This window comes from Salmo salar, chromosome ssa13 (assembly GCF_905237065.1).
Source record: "Salmo salar chromosome ssa13, Ssal_v3.1, whole genome shotgun sequence".
NCBI lineage: Eukaryota > Metazoa > Chordata > Actinopteri > Salmoniformes > Salmonidae > Salmo > Salmo salar.
Genome location: NC_059454.1, coordinates 73,806,647 through 73,828,476, shown reverse-complemented (window position 1 = coordinate 73,828,476; position 21,830 = coordinate 73,806,647). Strand labels below are relative to the sequence as shown.

General features: G+C 43.6%; 1 protein-coding gene across 1 annotated transcript in view; it reads left to right on the top strand.

The window, feature by feature from the left end:
- The window catches only part of LOC106567675 (rab GTPase-binding effector protein 1-like), a 34,386-nt gene that overhangs the window by 9,407 nt on the left and 3,149 nt on the right, over positions 1–21,830 (top strand). Inside the window, 9 exon segments of the mRNA XM_014137234.2 lie at positions 14,458–14,760; positions 16,686–16,763; positions 16,765–16,839; positions 18,287–18,391; positions 18,660–18,776; positions 19,028–19,126; positions 19,512–19,652; positions 20,634–20,823; positions 21,427–21,438. Of these exon segments, the coding sequence (XP_013992709.1) occupies positions 14,458–14,760; positions 16,686–16,763; positions 16,765–16,839; positions 18,287–18,391; positions 18,660–18,776; positions 19,028–19,126; positions 19,512–19,652; positions 20,634–20,823; positions 21,427–21,438 (1,120 nt within the window).

Below are 21,830 nucleotides of genomic sequence, written 5' to 3'. Positions count from 1 at the left end.
AAGCTTTTTGTGCGTATGGAACATTTCTGGGATCTTTTATTTCACCTCGTGAAACATGGGACCAACACTTTACATGTTGCATTTATATTTTTGTTCAGTATATATCATACACTGCAGTTGAGAAACAATGAGAAAGTAATTCTGCTTTGAAAGTTGAGAAACATCAAACCCCACTTTAGATAAAATAGCCAGTGAATGTTTTGGTACACCTACATGAAGTAGTCACCTGGAATCAGTTTAATTTTATCAAAAGTGGGGTGTGCCTTCGTAAAAGTTAATTTGTGGAATTTCTTTCCTCCTTAATGCATTTGAGCCAATCAGTTGTGTTGTGACAAGGTAGGGGTGGTATACAAATAGCCCTATTTGGAAAATATTATGGCAAGAACAGCTCAAATAAGCAGAGAAACGACTGTCCATTATTACTTTAAGACAAAAAGGTCAGTCTGTGGAACATTTCAATAACTTTGAACGTTTCTGCAAGTGCAGTCGCAAAAACCATCAAGCGCTATGATAAAACTAGCTCTCATGAGGACTGCCACAGGAAAGGAAGATCCAGAGTTACCTCTGCTGCAGAGGATAAGTTCATTAGTTACCAGCATCAGAAATTGCAGCCCCAAAAAGAATGCTTCAGAGTTGTATTATTTTTCACCTTTATTTAACCAGGTAGGCTAGTTGAGAACAAGTTCTCATTTACAACTGTGACCTGGCCAAGAATAAAGCAAAGCAGTTTGACACATACAACAACACAGAGTTACACATGGAATAAACAAACATACAGTAGAAAAAGTCTATATACAGTGTGTGCAAATGAGGTAAGATAAGGTAGGTAAGGCAATAAATAAGTAATTACAATATAGCAATTAAACACTGGAATGGTAGATGTGCAGAAGATGAATGTGCAAGTAGAGATACTGGGGTGCAAAGGAGCAAGATAAATAAATAAATACAGTATGGGGATGAGGTAGTTGAATGGGCTATTTACAGATGGGCTATGTACAGGTGCAGTGATCTGGGAGCTGCAATAACAGACACATCTCAACATCAACTGTTCAGAGGAGACTGCGTGAATCAGGCCTTCAGGGTCGAATTGCTGCAAAAATACCACTACTAAAGGACACCAATAAGAGACTTGCTTGTGCCAAGAAACACGAGCAATGGACATTAGACTGGTGGACATCTGTCTTTTGGTCCGATGAGTCCAAATTTGAGATTTTTGGTTTCAACCGCTGTGTTTTTGTGAGACGCAGAGCAGAAGGATTACTTTATCCTATCCTAGGTATTCCTTAAAGAGGTGGGGTTTCAGGTGTCTCCGGAAGGTGGTGATTGACTCCGCTGTCCTGGCGTCGTGAGGGAGCTTGTTCCACCATTGGGGTGCCAGAGCAGCGAACAGTTTTGACTGGGCTGAGCGGGAACTGTGCTTCCTCAGAGGTAGGGGGGCCAGCAGGCCAGTGGTGGATGAACGCAGTGCCCTTGTTTGGGTGTAGGGCCTGATCAGAGCCTGAAGGTATGGAGGTGCCGTTCCCTTCACAGCTCCGTAGGCAATCACCATGGTCTTGTAGCGGATGCGAGCTTCAACTGGAAGCCAGTGGAGAGAGCGGAGGAGCGGGGTGACGTGAGAGCACTTGGGAAGGTTGAACACCAGACGGGCTGCGGCGTTCTGGATGAGTTGTAGGGGTTTAATGGCACAGGCAGGGAGCCCAGCCAACAGCGAGTTGCAGTAATCCAGACGGGAGATGACAAGTGCCTGGATTAGGACCTGCGCCGCTTCCTGTGTGAGGCAGGGTCGTACTCTGCGAATGTTGTAGAGCATGAACCTACAGGATCGGGTCACCGCCTTGATGTTAGTGGAGAACGACAGGGTGTTGTCCAGGATCACGCCAAGGTTCTTAGCACTCTGGGAGGAGGACACAAGGGAGTTGTCAACCGTGATGGCGAGATCATGGAACGGGCAGTCCTTCCCCGGGAGGAAGAGCAGCTCCGTCTTGCCGAGGTTCAGCTTGAGCTGGTGATCCATGGTATCATTGGGTACCACCTCGACAACAGCCAGTGAAATTGCAGGGCGCCAAATACAAACAGAGATCCCATAATTAAAATTCCTCAAACATAGAAGTATTATACACCATTTTAAAGATAAACTTCTTGTTAATCCAACCACAGTGTCCGATTTCAAAAAGGCTTTACGGCGAAAGCACACCATGCGATTATGTTAGGACAGCGCCTAGCCACAAAACACCATACAGATATTTTCCAGCCATGGAGAGGACTCACAAAAGTCAGAAATAGCGATTAAATTAGTCACTTACCTTTTGATCTTCATCTGGTGGCACTCCCAGGACTCCATGTTACACAATAAATGTTTGTTTTGTTCGATAATGTCCCTCTTTGTCCAAAAACCTCCGTTTTGTTGGTGCGTTTAGTTCAGTAATCCAAAGGCACAAAGCGCTCTCAATATCCAGACGAAAAGTCCAAAAAGTACAATAAAAGTTCGTAGAAACATGTGAAACGATGTTTAAAATCAAACCTCAGGTTGTTTTTGTCATAAATAATCAATAATATTTCAACCGGACAAATGCTTTGTCAATAGAAAAGGAGAAACAAGAAAGGCGCGCTCCCGATCACGCGCTGGACTTGTCTGGAAATTTCCACTGTCCACTCATTGAAAGTGCTGTATCTCCCTCATTTTTCAGAGTATAAGCCTGAAACAATGCCTAAAGACTGGCCACATGTAGAAGAAGCCATAGAGATCGTGAACTGGGTCCTAAGTCTTTGTATGGTGGATTGGCTTTCAATGGAAAAACAGCCTTTCAAAATAATAGTACTTCCTGGATGGATTTTCCTCAGGTTTTCCCCTGCCATATGAGTTCTGTTATACTCACAGAAATGATTTTAACAGTTTTGGAAACTTTAGTGTTTTCTATCCAAATCTACCAATTATATGCATATCCTAGCTTCTGGGCCTGAGTAGCAGGCAGTTTAATTTGGCCACGCTTTTCATCCAGAATGCTGCCCCCTACCCTAGTGAAGATAACATATGTTTGTTTCCCTTACACGAAAAACATTTGTGTAATCCATTTGATCAACTTTATTTGTATTTATTTTATTGTTTTAACTCATTTTTTCTCCTCAGTTTCGTGGTATCCAATTGGTAGTTAGTCTTGTCTCATCGCTGCAACTCCCGTACGGACTCTTGAGAGGTGAATGTCGAGAACCGTGCGTCCTTCAAAACACAACCCAACCAAGCCACACTGCCTCTTGACACAATACCCGCTTAACCCGGAAGCCAGGTGCACCAATGTGTGTTGGAGGAAACACCTGGCAACCGTGTCAGCGTGCACTGCGGCTGGCCCGCCACAGGAGTCCCTAGTGCGCGATGGGACAAGTACATCACTGCCGGCCTAACCCTCCCCTAACCCGGACGACTCTGGGTCAATTGTGCGCTGCCACGGCAGAGCCTGGACTCGAACCCAGAATCTCTAGTGGCACAGCTAGCACTGCGATGCTGTGTGCCTTAGACCACTGTGCCACTCGGGAGGCCCTTTGATCAAATTTATTTGTAGATTTGATTAGTAATAGAGATAATTATTAATTCATTAAAGGCCTGTTAGAGCTTATTTTGACAAAGTAGAAACTAAAAAGGTGATAATATAACCAGCCAGGTGCACAGGTGAAATGATTTGCTGTATTCCTGAACAAAAGTACCAGTGCATGAACAATTGTAAAGGATGAATTTCATAAAGATATATTGTGTTGTATACTGTATTGTGCCCTTATACACTGGCCTTTATGCGTGTTTCAATCTCGTCTTCTCTTTATGCTTCGGGTCCACAGTCAGCACACAGCTTCAGGGCTTTGTGTGAGCAAGAGCCACAAACAAAAACAAATCGGTTGCACTGCACACAGTTTTCATGGGCCTTGTTTTGTGTGCACCTGCCGACGTGACATTGTCGTCTTTTTCCAGAGTGGTAGCTGTGGTGCTTGAGGGAGAGCAGGACCTGCTGCCTTGGCGGCTTGCTTGGCGGCTGTGGTTTCTTTCTTGGTGTTCATGTGGTTCTCACGAAGCTCACATGCCAGATCCATGATGAAGTCTCTCCAGCTGACTGTCTTGTTAAGGCATTGCTTGTACAACATGTGCGCTTTGATAACAGCCATGTCGAGCACTTTGTAGAACACTGCTACAGGCCAGCGGCGACTATCTTATTTTACAGAGTACAGTCTTGCCATCTGGTCGAGTGCATCCACACCAACCTATTGCATAAAATAAAGGTTATAATTATATAGAATAATGCTAATAGTAATAACAATATTAATGTAATAAAAGGAGATAATATTTGGTGTTTGGAAAATGGAAGGCTCTCTGTATATGGCAGATGGCAACAGTGGGATGCATGGTGCTGAGGATGCAAACACTTTAGTTTATTATACATCTGTACACCACAAGTGTTGCTTTACCACTCTCTATCACTGATGTAGAGTACAGCTTCGCTGGTATGTTTTGCGTAGAGGGGGGAAGCTCCCGCCGTTTTTTTTTGTTCACTGTTCCGAGCAGTCTAGTCGTCTTTGCAAACAACTTGTCTGCCAGGGAAATTGATGTGAAGAAGTTGTCCATGGTCACCTTTCTGCCTTTGGCCCATTTTGTAAGGCTCACAGTTTTAAAACCACAGTCTGTCACTCACCCGCTGGCATGGTTTCATCTTTCCCGTAAAAAAGTACTGAGCTTTTGTTGGGGACAGTTGTTCATCAACCGTTTACGTTCTCTCCTGGCTTGTAAGAAGCAATGCAATTCGTCACGACTTTTCAAGGTGTCTGAGACCGCAACAAACTTGTCTGTCTGCAGCATATTGGTCTTGTCTCCTTGTCATCGTAACACAAGTGTCGCATAATCTGTCTTTAAGCAGTTGTGTGGCATGGTCTCTGAAAAAGTCCACCCTATACCTATCAGACCAAAATGACTACACATCCATGCCCTTTCTGCTGTATGCTCCACGGACATACAAGAGTGTAATAAATGCTTTGAGTTCATCCATAGACATGTCCTAGGTACGGTTTCCTTTTCTGTGCGCATTAGCGACGGTACAATCTCTAATGTGCTGCAACATCTGCATGTCACATAAACAAAAAAATGTTGAGTGCACTGGCAATTTGTGTCTTTGCGTGAGGTGTAAGGCTTACTCTCTGTGAGAATATTCTGGGAAGGCCATCTTCCTGTTGCGCTTTTGTCACACTTTCTACCCAAACCATCCCATCCCTCCCAGACTCCTGTCTCACCGTGGCAGTTAAAGTCAGAAACAGATTTAGACTCTTCATCAGCAACGTCGATTTCAAGCTCAGTACATGTAGATATGGTTACTATGCATATATGATAAACAGAGTAGCAGTAGCGTAAAAGAGGGGTTGGTGGGTGGCGGGACACAAGGCAGATAGCCCGGTTAGCCAATGTGCGGGGGCACTGGTTGGTGAGGCCAATTGAGGTAGTATGTACATGAATGTATAGATAAAGTGACTATGCATATATGATAAAACAGAGTAGCAGCAGTGTAAAAGAGGGGTGGGGGGGCACAATGCAAATAGTCCAGGTAGCCATTTGATTTCCTGTTCAGGAGTCTTATGGCTTGGGGAAAAAACTGTTGAGAAGCCTTTTTGTCCTAGACTTGGCACTCCGGTACCGCTTGCCATATGGTAGTAGAGAGAACAGTCTATGACTGGGGTGGCTGGGGTCTTTGACAATTTTTAGGGCCTTCCTCTGACACTGCCTGGCAAGAGGTCCTGGATGGCAGACAGCCTAGCCCCATTGATGTACTGGGCCGTACACACTACCCTCTGTAGTGCCTTGCGGTTGGAGGCCGGGCAATTGCCATACCATGCAGTGATGCAACCAGTCAGGATGCTCTCGACGTTGCAGCTGTAGAACCTTTTGAGGATCTCAGGACCCATGCCAAATCTTTTTAGTTTCCTGAGGGGGAATGGGCTTTGTCGTGCCCTCTTCATGACTGTCTTGGTGTGTTTGCAACATATGCAACATTTGCAATGCTGTCAGTGCATCCATTAATTTGGTTCGGTTTGCCATTGTGAACGTTGTATGTTGTACTCCGTGTCGGATTTGACTCTCTCTTAGGGGAGATTATATGCAATTTCCAGCCTTTCATAATAAAATTGACTGCCCACAATTCTTCATTACACTGTTGTAAATTCAATCACCCTCCGTCCTCATTCAGTTCATTGAAGTTACAATCACTGTTAGAAACTGATATCTGGTTTTTATCGCCCATTCATCGACGACAAAAATAGGCTATTTTAGGTTTGCTACTAGTTTTTTGCTTAGTAGCCAGAGCAATGAGGCCTCGCAAGTGTTCATGTGCTGAAGGAATGGACAGCAGGTATATTTTCCTTAAAAGTGGAATTTGGAAATGGTTGCACCTCTTGAGTTTTGAGAATTTTTTGACAAAGGTAAGTGTCAGAAATGGCAGAATGTGCTCTTTCTGATACTACATAGAAATCAAAATCTTTTACCTGCATCTGAAGGACGATTTGATGAAGTAATCTTTACCCTGCATCTGTCAATTACAAAATGCGGCCATCTCTTCATGTACAATTTGACAACTGATAATATTGTCACTCATCAGATTACACGTTGTTTGTTTCCCGCTCATCATCTTGGACAGTCAAGGATATGTTTTGCAATATTCTAAAGGCCTACTGCAACACGTAGCATGTTTTAGTTTCCTTTACAATACATTTGATTAGTAATAGTTATTTTTATGGCACTGTTTTATTTACTGTATTTTTACGAAGTAAAAGAGAATGGTATCAACCTGCAAGGCGCACGGTCAAATTAACATAAGCGGCAATAATGATAAATGGGCATTGCACAAACTCATCACACTATTGTTGTTCTAAATTAAATGGACCTCTTCGCCCTCATCACTCAGTCAAGCCTAATTTACATTTGATTGTGAAGTAATTTGCACAAGTATCGCCCATTCCATCCATTGGTCATTCATTCAGTGGGCTGGCATTGTTTGCGTCCCTTCGCTCATCAACTTCATCAACTCGGATAGTCAAGGATATGTTTTGCATTATTCTAAATGCCTACTACAACATGTAATATGTTTCCGTTAAATTAAATGTGATTAGTAATAGTTAACGTAAATAAAAGTCCCATAACAGCTTATTTTTCTAAAGTAAAAGGTAATAGAGAATATCAACCTACAAGGTCCTGTGGTCAAATTATTTGCTGCTGATAAATAGGCATAACACACACTCATCATTACTGTCTTTTTAAATTAAATCAACCACTTCACCATCCTTATCATTCAGTTAGGCCTTATTTAAGTTAAATTGTTAAGGTGCGCAATTATCATCCATTTGTCATTCATTCAGTGGGGGGGAGAGAGACTCATTAGTACCTGGCGGGGTACCAACATCCTACTGTGAATTGTCTGGACGTTTTTAAGTTGGGAATAGGTGTGAAAAATGCTCAATACTTTTCTGTTTGCTCGTTTGTCAGAATTTTGAAATCACAATGTAAAATACAAACATTTAGGATTGGTCAGGGAAGGTGAATGAACAGCTTTTTGGGGGAGGGGGTATTTTTTTTTATTTACAAAGGCCAGCGGCCATTGACGTTTGATTATGGCGGTTCTAGTGTTAACAGTAATCCGACGCACAAACTTGTGGTCCCAGCCATGAAAGCTAACCGTGTTGCGGGATCCGTAGCAATAAAAACTTGAGCTATGATATAAACTATTTAATAAACTATTTTATAAAAACAACAAACCGAATGTAGACAGAACAACGTACTGTTGCACACACTGACGTCTGTTGCGTGATGACGTACAAAGAGAGAGAACTGAGGACTGGAGTTGCCATAAACTCTGGATATTAACTCCACGTCTTTACAATGACTTCTCTGTGAAGGTAGAATGTTCACTTTTCCACCTAATCCTCTGACAAGCATGGTCAATTGTGGTCTGAAATGCCATCTTAAGTGGCTTGGAGAATTCCTGTTATGACACTGACATAAGTATTCAAGAAATTGGTCTAAAGCATGTTAAAAGCACTTCTCTGCTGACAATGCACCTTTCATTTCCAATCACTGCAGTTTTGCCAACGCTCAACCACAGCACATCCCCACAGCACTTTTTCTCTCCCTCTTCTCTCTTTCTGTGTTTACACAGCCACCCTAAGAACCCAAATTGTATTTTTTTCTATATCCTATATATTTTTGACTGTCCAGTCTTTTTTACACGTGACGAGCTGTCAATGACAAAAAAATCTGGGTCGACCAAGAGTCGTCTTTTTTTACCAATCGATTGAAATGTTAGTGTATTTTTCCATATATTGACACATCCTACGTGTTTTAATCAAATCAACTATATTCACTGAGCTAGTCTGATGCTTTTAAGCACCATTAAGACACAAATGACTAGAGGGAGTCCGATTAGCAATTGATTTGATTGTGCTGGGCTCAGACTTGCTGTGTTTAAAAAAATACATTAAAAAAAGTCAGCGAGTGATTGTGACTATCACCCATTGGCTCTTTGTCCTCTCTGCTGCAGCTACCACCACAGAACCTCAGTGTTTATAGCACTCTCCGTGTTGCTGAATCTGCAACAATTATAGCCATTTCTGACTGAAAAGTTATATTACTGAAATCCCTAATTTGTTCCCTCAACTCTTGCTCTCTTTATAAAACTCTACTGTTCGTTGTAAATGCTTGCTTACAATCCAGGGTTCTTTTTCCAGGACTGATACAATATCATTGGTTAGCTCTCACTAAGAACATTAGACATCAGTGATTGGGTGAATGGCTGCTCTCACTAAGAACTTTGTATCGCATGCACGTGACCAATTGGGCTCGATCTATAGCATAATCACATCAACAAATTGGTTAAAGTAAACTCTGAACACCGTAACACGTGACAGTAAAATGGATGCAGGGGATGTGACAAATAAACTCGAAACGGGAGTGTTTACTGGTTGCTCAGGAGGCAAAGGGGAGGTCAGATGTATGGAATAAATTTGACTAGTTGTGGAAAATACTGGAGATCAAGAAAAATAAGGTAAGGAGCAAGCCAAACAGGTGCTGTATAGATTACAATATAATTTTTCTGACTGTTTGGAACAATGTAAACAACAATAAATAAATTATAATGCTACCCGAGAGTCTGTTGTAAAGTTTTTTTGCTAAACCTTTATAACAGCAAAAACTAAAAAAGTCGCATTCATTTGTTAATGCAATTTCAGAAATGGAACTGTTTATTTATTATTTAAGCTAATTGTTCAAGGCTCGCTTTATTTCAAAACTAAAATGCTTGATTGCATTCCATGAATGATTAATTGATACAGTAGCCTATATACAATGCATTCAGAAAGTATTCAGACCCCTTTACTTTAAAAAAAAAAATGTCAATCTATTTTTCTATTTTTTAAATTTAACTTTTATTTAACTAGGCAAGTCAGTTAAGAACAAATTCTTATTTACAATGACTGCCAAACCCGGATGCTGCTGGGCCAATGTGTGCCTCCCTATGGGACTCCCAATCACGGCTGGATGTGATACAGCCTGGATTGAAACCAGGTACTATAGTGACGCCACTTGCACTGAGATGCAGCTCCTTAGGTCGCTGCGCCACTGCTACACATAATACCCCATAATGACAAAACGAAAACGGGTGTTTTTGAAATTTTTGCAAATATATTAAATACACACCTTATTTACATAAGTATTCAGACCCTTGACTATGAGACTAGAAATTGAGCTCGAGTGCATCATGTTTCCATTGATCATCCTTGATGTTTCCACATCTTGATTGGAGTCCACCTGTGGTAAATTCAATTGATTAAACATGATTTGGAAAGGCACACACCTAAGGTCCTACAGTTGACAGTGCATTTCAGAGCAAAAAAGTCATGAGGACGAAGGAATTGTCTGAGACGACAAGATTTTGGCGCGGCACAGATCTAGGAATGGTACAAAAACATTTCTGCAGCATTGGTCCCCAAGAACACAGTGGCCTCCACCATCCTTAAATGGAAGAAGTTTGGAACCACCAAGATTCTTCCTAGAGCTGGCTGCCCAGCCAAACTGAGCAATCGGGGGAGAAGGGCCTTGGTCAGGGAGGTGACCAAGAACTCGATGGTCACTCTGACAGAGCTCGAGTTCCTCTGTGGAGATGGGAGAACCTTCCAGACGGAAGCCACTCCTCAGTAAAAGTCACATGACAGCCCGCTTGGAGTTTTCCAAAAGGCACCAAGAACTCTAATGAAACTAAGACTGAACTCTTTGGTCTGAATGCCAAGCGTCACGTCTGGAGGAAACCTGGCACCATTCCTACGGTGAACCATGGTGGCAGCAGCATGGAAACCTGCACAAGACCTCAGACGGTTCACCTTCCAACAGGACAACGACCCTAAGCACACAGCCAAGACAACGCAAGAGTGGTTTTGGGACAAATCTCTGAATATCTTTGCGTGGCCCAGCCAGAGCCTGGACATGAACCCAATCTAACATCTCTTCGGGTATTGAAATATAGGCCTAAGTAAGTTATGGTATTAAGACTAAACAGAATGTGCTCTTAGGCCTACAGCTCAATGGTGGTTATAAAAGGCTCCTTCCTTAGCCTATTAATGATAATGACATGACATTATTATTATTATTATTATTATTATTATCATCATAAAAATATTATTAATAATAGTAATAATAACGAGGAGATCAAGAAAAGAGTTATAATTTTTCGGACAATTTGGAACAGTGTAAACAACACTAGATAAATAATACTAGAGGCTGTTCTAACGAGAGAAAAAGTAAAGCCTTTATTACAGAAAAGCAAAGATTTAAAAACAGCCAATAGTGTGAAATTCTTTACTTGATAGGTCGTTGCATGAGGCTTGGTGCTCACTGACTCTGTAGGCTATTAAACAAACACTCAAACAGAAGCAGGATCTGTCTTATTTCTGTAGATATATTGATGATTCATAAATCCAGGCACATTTAAGTTAGGCTATTGATTGTAGACTTAAGTTGCAGTTTCTCCTCTCTTCACTGCTGCCTCCGCCACCAATATGCTGGTTAACTTTGCTATTAGGCACATCGGAACATGGTCTAGGAAAAGTGCCAATTCAAAAGCGCACTGATGTGTTTCAGAACCACGGATAGCAACAACTATCAAACGCAGGGGAAAGCGCATTTGTTATTAAATACACTGCTCAAAAAAATAAAGGGAACACTTAAACAACACAATGTAACTCCAAGTCAATCACACTTCTGTGAAATCAAACTGTCCACTTAGGAAGCAACACTGATTGACAATACATTTTACATGCTGTTGTGCAAATGGAATAGACAACAGGTGGAAATTATAGGCAATTAGCAAGACACCCCCAATAAAGGAGTGGTTCTGCATGTGGGGACCACAGACAACTTCTATGCTTCCTGGCTGATGTTTTGGTCACTTTTGAATGCTGGCGGTGCTTTCACTCTAGTGGTAGCATGAGACGGAGTCTACAACCCACACAAGTGGCTCAGCTAGTGCAACTCATCCAGGATGGCACATCAATGCGAGCTGTGGCAAGAAGGTTTGCTGTGTCTGTCAGTGTAGTGTCCAGAGCATGGAGGCGCTACCAGGAGACAGGCCAGTACATCAGGAGACTTGGAGGAGGCCGTAGGAGGGCAATAACCCAGCAGCAGGACCGCTACCTCCGCCTTTGTGTAAGGAGGAGCAGGAGGAGCACTGCCAGAGCCCTGCAAAATGACCTCCAGCAGGCCACAAATGTGCGTGTCTGCTCAAACGGTCAGAAACAGACTCCATGAGGGTGGTATGAGGGCCCGACGTCCACAGGTGGGGTTTGTGCTTACAGCCCAACACCGTGCAGGACGTTTGGCATTTGCCATAGAACACCAAGATTGGCAAACTCGCCACTGGCGCCCTGTGCTCTTCACAGATGAAAGCAGGTTCACACTGAGCACATGTGACAGACGTGACAGAGTCTGGAGACGCCGTGGAGAACGTTCTGCTGCCTGCAACATCCTCCAGCATGACCGGTTTGGCGGTGGGTCAGTCATGGTGTGGGGTGGCATTTCTTTGGGGGGCCGCACAGCCCTCCATGTGCTCGCCAGAGGTAGCCTGACTGCCATTAGGTACCGAGATGAGATCCTCAGACCCCTTGTGAGACCATATGCTGGTGCGGTTGGCCCTGGGTTCCTCCTAATGCAAGACAATGCTAGACCTCATGTGGCTGGAGTGTGTCAGCAGTTCCTGCAAGAGGAAGGCATTGATGCTATGGACTGGCCCGCCCGTTCCCCAGACCTGAATCCCATTGAGCACATCTGGGACATCATGTCTCGCTCCATCCACCAACGCCACGTTGCACCACAGACTGTCCAGGAGTTGGCGGATGCTTTAGTCCAGGTCTGGGAGGAGATCCCTCAGGAGACCATCCGCCACCTCATCAGGAGCATGCCCAGGCGTTGTAGGGAGGTCATACAGGCACGTGGATGCCACACACACTCCTGAGCCTCATTTTGACTTGTTTTAAGGACATTACATCAAAGTTGGATCAGCCTGTAGTGTGGTTTTCCACTTTAATTTTGAGTGTGACTCCAAATCCAGACCTCCATGGGTTGATAAATTGGATTTCCATTGATTATTTTTGTGATTTTGTTGTCAGCACATTCAACTATGTAAAGAAAAAAGTATTTAAGATTATTTCTTTCATTCAGATCTAGGATGTGTTGTTTAAGTGTTCCCTTTATTTTTTTGAGCAGTATAGTATTTTTATTAGTGTTGCACCATTGCACTTATGTAATAAAACCATATACAATTTCAGTAGCACTTGTCTAAGGTGTGATGGACTGTGCCATCCCCAGGCCTCCACAATGGATTAGTCCACTTACAGGTGCAAATCAGACAGGTGTCTTGTACACCATGATATTATTAAATGTTTTTTCTACTGCTCAACTAAATGAATATCGGTTGACCAACAGCCTATCGACCAAACAATCGACCAGTAGACTAAATTGGGTCAGCCCTACATGTGATTTGTGCATTCACACTGATGTAGCCTCTGAAGTAGCTCATTTCCGGTCACTGTTCCTTTACATTTTGGTGTAGTTGTCATGGAAACGACAGGTCACGTGCAAAGAAAATAATGTACTTCACGGCAAAAACATCTGATCTGAGCGTCCAGAAAGAGGTCGCAAAAGGACTCAGTTGTGTATCAGGATTCAGCTCAACATACACTATAAATAGAAAGTACGTGGACACCCCTTCAAAATAGTGGATTCGGCTATTTGTTACACCCGTTGCTGACGGGTGTGTAAAATCGAGCACACAGCCATGCTTTCTCCGTAGATCAACATTGGCAGTAGAATGGCTTACTGAACAGCTCCGTGACTTTCAACGTGGCACCGTCCTAGGATGCCACCTTTTCAACAAGTCAGTTGGTCAAATTTCTGCCATGCTAGAGCTGCCCCGGTCAACTGTAAGTGCTGTTATTGTGAAGTGGAAACGTCAAGGAGCACCAACGGCTCAGCTGGGAAGTGGTAGGCCACAGAAGCTCACAGAATGGGACTGCTGAAGCGCGTAAAAAATCATTGGTTGCATCACACTACAGACTTCCAAACTGCCTCTGGAAGCAACGTCAGCACAAGAACTGTTCGTCGGGAGCTTCATGAAATGGCTTTCATAGCCGAGCAGCCACACAAGCCTAAGATCACAATGCCAAGTGTCGGCTGGAGTGGTATAAAGCTCGCCGCCATTGGACTCTGGAGCAGTGGAAACGCATTCTCTAGAATGATGGAGGAATAATGGTCTGGGGCTGTTTTTCATGGTTCGGGCTAGGCCCCTTAGTTCCAGTGAGGGGAAATATTAACGCTACAGCATACAATGATATTCTAGAAGATTCTGTGCTTCCAACTTTGTGGGAACAGTTTGGGGAAGACCCTTTCCTGTTTCAGCATGACAATACAGAAATGGTTTGTCGAGATCGTTGTGGAAGAACTTGACTAGCCTGCACAGAACGCCAACTGCGAGCCAGGCCTAATCTCCCAACATCAGTGCCACGACCTCACTAATGCTTATGTGGCTGACTGGAAGCAAGTCCCCGCAGCAATATTCCAACATCTAGTGAAAAGCCGTCCTATAAGAGTGGAGGCTGTTATAGTAGCAAAGGGGGGACCAACTCCATATTAATGCCCATGATTTTGGAATGAGATGTTCGACGTGCAGATGTCCACATACTTTTGGTCATGTAGTGTATGTAGGTGGAAGTCAAGATCAGATTCCATGTGCTTTTTTTTGCTGTTTACACATTAGGGAAAAGTTCAGATAGTAATCAGATATGCAAATAATTGGCAAAAGATCTGAATTGGGCTTCCAGTGTAAATGCAGCCTGAGGCGCTACTCATCTACTTCTCGTCATTACAACCACTCTCTTACTCCCTCTTTTCTCCTCCAGCACCACAGTGCCCACGGCTCCATGTACTCCTTAGACACAGACCTGGTGGCAGGGGGCCACTTGGACCCCTACAAAGACTGCCTGCGGAGGGTCCAGTCCACAGACAGCCTGGGCTCCTCTCCCGGTCTCCAGGGCCTGGGGGGCCACAACCATAAGGCTAAGTCGGCCAGCCATCTGGACGAGTCCGACTTTGGGCCCCTGGTGGGGGCGGACTGCGGGGCCTCTGAGGGCCTGGCGGGCTTTGGGGACACACTATCGGTCAGCTCCATCCAGCTGACGGCCGGCCACTTCCTCCTCACCAAGGTCTTAAATCAACCTTTTATTATACTTTCATTTATTGCGTCTGTAAAATGTGTGTGTGTGTATATGTATGTATGTATATGTGTGTGTGTATGTATGTGTGTGTGTGTGTGTGTATGTGTGTGTATGTATGTGTGTGTGTGATGTGTGTGTATGTATATGTATGTGTGTGTGTGTGTGTATGTATGTATGTATGTGTGTGTATGTATGTATATATGTATGTGTATATATGTATATATGTATGTGTATATATGTATATATGTATGTGTATATATGTGTATGTATATATATATGTATATGTATGTATATGTATGTATGTATATATATATGTGTGTATATATATATATACTTTACAGACGCAATAAATGAAAGTATAATAAAAGGTATAATATAAAAAGTATAATATACTGCTCAAAAAAATAAAGGGAACACTTAAACAACACAATGTAACTCCAAGTCAATGACACTTCTGTGAAATCAAACTGTCCACTTAGGAAGCAACACTGACAAATTTCACATGCTGTTGTGCAAATGGAATAGACAACAGGTGGAAATTATAGGCAATTAGCAAGACACCCCCAATAAAGGAGTGGTTCTGCAGGTGGTAACCACAGACCACTTCTCAGTTCCTATGCTTCCTGGCTGATGTTTTGGTCACTTTTGAATGCTGGAGGTGCTTTCACTCTAGTGGTAGCATGAGACGGAGTCTACAACCCACACAAGTGGCTCAGGTAGTGCAGCTCATCCAGGATGGCACATCAATGCGAGCTATGGCAAGAAGGTTTGCTGTGTCTGTCAGCGTAGTGTCCAGAGCATGGAGGTGCTACCAGGAGACAGGCCAGTACATCAGGAGACGTGGAGGAGGCCATAGGAGGGCAACAACCCAGCAGCAGGACCGCTACCTCCGCCTTTGTACAAGGAGGAGCACTGCCAGAGCCCTGCAAAATGACCTCCTCCAGGCCACAAATGTGCATGTGTCTGCTCAAACGGTCAGAAACAGACTCCATGAGGGTGGTATGAGGGCCCGACGTCCACAGGTGGGGGTTGTGCTTACAGCCCAACACCTTGCAGGACGTTTGGCATTTGCCAGAGAACACCAAGATTGGCAAATTCGCCACTGGCGCCCTGTGCTCTTCACAGATGAAAGCAGGTTCACACTGAGCACATGTGACAGACGTGACAGTCTGGAGACGCCGTGGAGAACGTTCTGCTGCCTGCAACATCCTCCAGCATGACCGGTTTGGTGGTGGGTCAGTCATGGTGTGGGGTGGCATTTCTTTGGGGGCCGCACAGCCCTTCATGTGCTCGCCAGAGGTAGCCTGACTGCCATTAGGTACCGAGATGAGATCCTCAGACCCCTTGTGAGACCATATGCTGGTGCGGTTGGCCCTGGGTTCCTCCTAATGCAAGACAATGCTAGACCTCATGTGGCTGGAGTGTGTCAGCAGTTCCTGCAAGAGGAAGGCATTGATGCTATGGACTGGCCCGCCCGTTCCCCAGACCTGAATCCAATTGAGCACATCAGGGACATCATGTCTCGCTCCATCCACCAACGCCACGTTGCACCACAGACTGTCCAGGAGTTGGCGGATGCTTTAGTCCAGGTCTGGGAGGAGATCCCTCAGGAGACCATCCGCCACCTCATCAGGAGCATGCCCAGACGTTGTAGGGAGGTCATACAGGCATGTGGAGGCCACACACACTACTGAGCCTCATTTTGACTTGTTTTAAGGACATTACATCAAAGTTGGATCAGCCTGTAGTGTGGTTTTCCACTTTAATTTTGAGTGTAACTCCGAATCCAGACCTCCATGGGCTGATAAGATTATTTCATTCAGATCTAGGATGTGTTATTTTAGTGTTCCTGTTATTATATATTTTAATTTTATTTTTACATGCAGTTTTAAATAAAGTTTGATATGATCCAGGACCAGGAGAAGGCCATCAAGGCCATGACACCGGAGCAGGAGGAGACTGCCTCGCTGATGTCCAGCATTTCTCACGCCCCCCGACACCGCCTTCCTTTCCCCATCAGGCTACCGGTTGGTCAGCGACCAGGAGTGGAACCTGCTACAGCAAGAGGTCAGACAGTTTTCATAGTGTTTTGGTTCATTTAAATTGTATGATGTTTTCGTTGGGCTTTGTTTTCAGTTCGATATTGTACGCTAAACCTTGTTTACATAGTTACAGTTGTTGGCTTGTAATTCCATAATCTCAAGTACCGCTTATTAGCAAGCAGGGTTTCCGTTAGGAAAATGTGGCACCGGGTATTTGACAGGCAGCCTTTTAATTTACCGGGTATTTGAGAAATTTACCGGACCATATGCATTGTGTGCTTAACCTGATTAGGGCGTCCACTCAGTGCTCAGAATGACAGAAATCCCATTTAGATTATGGTAATTCATATTAACAGAACATACCCTCACCCACCTAGACAAAAGGAACACCTATGTGAGAATGCTGTTCATTGACTACGGGTCAGCGTTCAACACCATTGTTCCCTTTAAACTCATCACTAATCTGAGGACCCTGGGACTAAACACCTCCCTCTGCAACTGGATCCTGGACTTTCTAACAGGCTTCCCCCAGGTGGTGAGGGTAGGCAACAATACGTCCTCCACGCTGACCCTCAACACTGGGGCCCCTCAGGGGTGTGTACTTAGTCCCCTCCTGTACTCCCTGTTCACCCACAATCCCCCCCCCCCAAAAAAATGCACATAAGCACAGCAATGCGCACAAGACAGTAGGCTACGGCACGAATGTTCGTTCCATAATGCAATTAGCTGGAAGACACTCTCAAAAGCACACCGCACATGTGAGCGGTTTGTGACCGAGAGAAAAATATCTATTCGAAATTTAGAGGAGATCTAATATGCAACAACCAGCATGGGTTGCTAATATGACTAGGATTGTGCTTTGGGCTACTGGACAATGAAAGAAAGTTTATATAAAATAATTGCTTTCATGGATATGTTCTGATTTTGGCTAGACTTCTTTGAAGCAAGGTAAGACTTGACTCAATATGTAGTAAAAGCATTGGCTGTTTGAGATGCTGTAGCAGCAGCAGCTCTCGCACTGTCTGACAGATTTTCTGCTCAAAGGCTCCATCTGTATGCTGCACACGTGTCAATTTCATTCCCCTAAATTATGCAATTAATCTAGTCCGATGAGCATGACCAGTCAAATGTATTTCCATCAATGAATAGGCAAAAAATCATTATTTCGTCTCCCGGACAATTTGGCTGGCGCCGATTTGATTAATCAGCTTTTACATTTTTTTTATCTGCCAACAGCCGGCTATTACCGGCTAACAGAGACCCTGGTACCAAGTACTGTAGCAAAAATACAATGTAGGCTAAGTGTTGAAATGGTAAGGTAGAATAAAGTAAACAATCTTCACACTGCTATGAAATGTGTACAGTTTAGTCTGCACTCATGGACAGCCCACAGTTTCTATATACATCTTTCTCCTAGACGTATTTACCATGTGGTATTCCTCCTAAGTGGATTCTTGGCTGTCTGTCACTAGGTGAAGAACGCAGGGAGGAAGTTGGGCCGGCGGTGTGACATGTGCTCCAACTACGAGAAACAGCTGCAAGTCATCCAGGGCCAGGAGGCAGAGACACGCGATCAGGTAACACCCTCTCTGAGACACTCCATTACAGTTGGACTTTCTGAAATGTTTACTAAATGCCAAGGATACTTAAAGGGAAGGTTAATCTCAAAATCAAAGTTCTTTATTATAGATGTCTTTCCATATTCCATGGCATATGTTGTGTGGCTATATGAATTAGAATAAATATGTCGACAAGAATCCTAAATGAATAGAAATATTTGCACCATCTGATTTAGTGTGTTAACTGGTGCCGATCTCTCCCATTCTTTTCTCTGGTCCTTCTCAGGTAAAGAAGCTCCAGGTGATGCTGCGGCAGGCCAACGACCAGCTGGAGAGAACCCTGAGTGAAAAACAGGAGCTGGAGGACTCTGTGAAACAGGGAAACGAGGAAACCACTGCCAAGGTCTGTCCTGATTACACACACACACACACACTTCAGAGTTCTTATGCAAAAAGCGTAAAGTATAGTAAGTGTAAAGTAATCTTTATGCATAGCTCTTATGTTGTTTGAGTAGTTATTTATAATCTTCAAAGAATGTACAATCCTCCCTGTTGGAATGTGGATAAATCGGCATACGCCATTCCTTTTCTGTAAGATTGTATGTTTGCTCAGTTATCCCCTGAAGCCTGCTGATTTCTTTCTTTGTGTCTCAGGTCGCTGCTCTCATGCTGAGAGTCCACGAGTCGGAGTTGCTGCTCAACACACTACAGGAGGCCTTCAGTCAGGCCAAGAGGAACACACAGGAACAGATGGTGAACAGCACTTCTCTACTACACCCTCCCAATATAGCCTTTGTTTGGCCCTCCAGTGTCTTAATGTCTGTCTATGCCAGAAAGACTGTGTAAATAAAGTTAGCAGCCAAAGCATTTGGACATTCCATCGCTGCATGTGCCTTTGATTTAGTGATGCAACTGGCTTTTTTCTGGAATTAAGGAGGATGTTTCTCCTGCCAAAGAGATAGAGCTGGTGGAAATGTGATGGAGTGTTCTGCCAGATGGCAGACGTTTGGCCTCTTATCTGCCAGTGAATCACACCTGAAGACTGTGGTCGGCAGTTCCATTTTACAGTACATTGAATCATCAGGAGGAAACAGGATGATGACATGATTTGATGGAGTGCTGTTTTTGCCATAACCAGGCAGTGCTGATGCAGTCTAGGGAGCAGGTGGCGGACGAACTGAGCAGACTGCAGAGGGACAACGACAGCCTAACAGGCAAACACCGACTCCACTTATCTCTCCAGCAGCAGGAGGACTTCAAACTACCCACCACGGTGCAAGTACGAGACAATCATTCACAGCCACTGTTTTGAGAATTGCTCTCAGGCGCATCTCAACACTGTAAACCATAGCCCTCGATTTGTTTTGGATTTATTTTGTCACACACATTCATAGATTTACAGAATGTCTCTTGACATCTGAATAATAAACATGAGTTAATGGCAAGGACCATCCAGGCTCTTCATTTTTTCCCCCAATGCTTACATACCATGCTTTCATAGCATTGACAAAGAAGAAAACAACAGTAAGATTCAAAAGTTAAATCCAAGACGGATAATGTAGTGTATATTTTAAGCCTGGATTTAGCTTTGTCATATTCTAAGACTTTGGTTGTGTTCCAGATGCACAGATTCTGCACACATTATAGGAGCGTCATGTTGATGTGGTTCCTGAGATGTTAAATACTTCTCCTGGAATTGTAAAGGTCTAGTAATGTTAGCAGACCTGCACAGAATCTGTCTTTCAGAACTGAAACAATCTGCTTGTCTGACCAGGTAATATTTCACTGACTTTGGTTGATGAACTGGCAGGGGACAACATACTAGGGCCCTTCAGGGGTGTTAAAGATTCTATAGTGTACTTCTTGACCGCTTTGACGTGAATCGATGAAAGTGCGGTAACTAAACCCTCGTAACCACCTAACTGATTCTTGTTTTTTTCATCCCATATAAACTCAGATATTGCAGTATTCAATTACTTAAGAGCTTTTAAAATGAGGAATAGAAATGGGAATACGTGGGAGTAAATGAAGAAAACAAAAATCTTGGAAGAACAGAGTATAAAAAGGGGTGGAAGCAACTGAAATGTATGAGTAAGTCATCACCATACACTTCTCCACATGCACAGTCCTCAGAAGCAGACTACCATCTCTGGTTCACACCATCGAGCTATTTACGTGCCCATCAGGTACTTCTTTCACCATTTATACCTAGTGTGACTCACTTAAATTGGTACGTGCAACTATTTCCGCTGCCCTCTAGGAACTACAACCACTGGTGCTGCAATTGCGGGAGGACATAGTTGCGGTGCGCACGGCTGCAGACCACCTAGAAGAGAAGCTGAAGGCAGAGATCCTGTTCCTGAAGGAGCAACTCCAGGCAGAGCAGTGCTTCAAAGAGAACCTGGAGGACACACTACAGATGGAGATAGATGGCTGCAAGGAGGAGATAGGTGAGGCTCCCCTTCCCATTCCTTAGTCTTGACACAAGGATAGGTCAGAGAAGGGTGAGAAGAACCATGGATGTATATTTGGCATTTATGAAAAGTTACTTTGTTGCGCTATAATCCTCATGCTCATTAATCAAGATATCTATTGATTAATGTGCCAGATTTACCAAAAGTTTCATTTTGATCTGTATTTTCTGGGCAGGTGTAATGTTTATCTATGGCTCTGAGTTGAGATGTCTGGACACCCAATGAGGAAACTGTAGGTGCAGAGAGTGAATACGAGCAATAAAGCAATCTTCAAAGTTGCATTTTCTAAGAGCCAAAGATGCTAAATATGACCGTTAGCTCAAACTTGTATGACTTAGTTGTTTCATTAGTACACATTTGAGTAGAGTTGAGGGATAAAACGTGCTGAGCAAGTGTTCAGCTTCACGGTCCCATAATGAACTCTTCAGCGCAACTGAACTCTGCTTTTCCTTTGAACTTCATAAAAGACCTTGGCTTTCACATTTTCTGAAGATGTTTTTTCCCCCTCCTTTCCTTTGTACCCTCTCAAACCTTTCTTTTTCTCCTGTCCTTTTTTCTCGGTTGGTGATTGTTGTTCAGACATCTTGGAAGGTACGAAAAACACTGTCTGACGAACCTACTGAGGCTGTTTGTGTGTGTTAATGCTGTAAATGTTGGACTAATGACTGTAGGACAATGAAACTCACTCGCTGCAGTAATGTTTTTGAACATGTGGCATGCCAAATTGGTATAGGCATTTAGGATCATGGATGTGACATAGCACATACATTTTAGTCATTTAGCAGACACTCTTATCCAAAGCGACTTACAGGTGCGATTAGGGTTAAGTACCTTGCTCAATGTCTTAGCCATTCACATCACTCTTCTTAGTCAGCATGGGTATGATAAAATAACATGCCTCGCTGCTAGTAATACGGAATCACAGCTTTGTTTTTGTCTATTTTGTTCTCAGAAATGTTAAAATCAAATGCACTGCTTAAAGT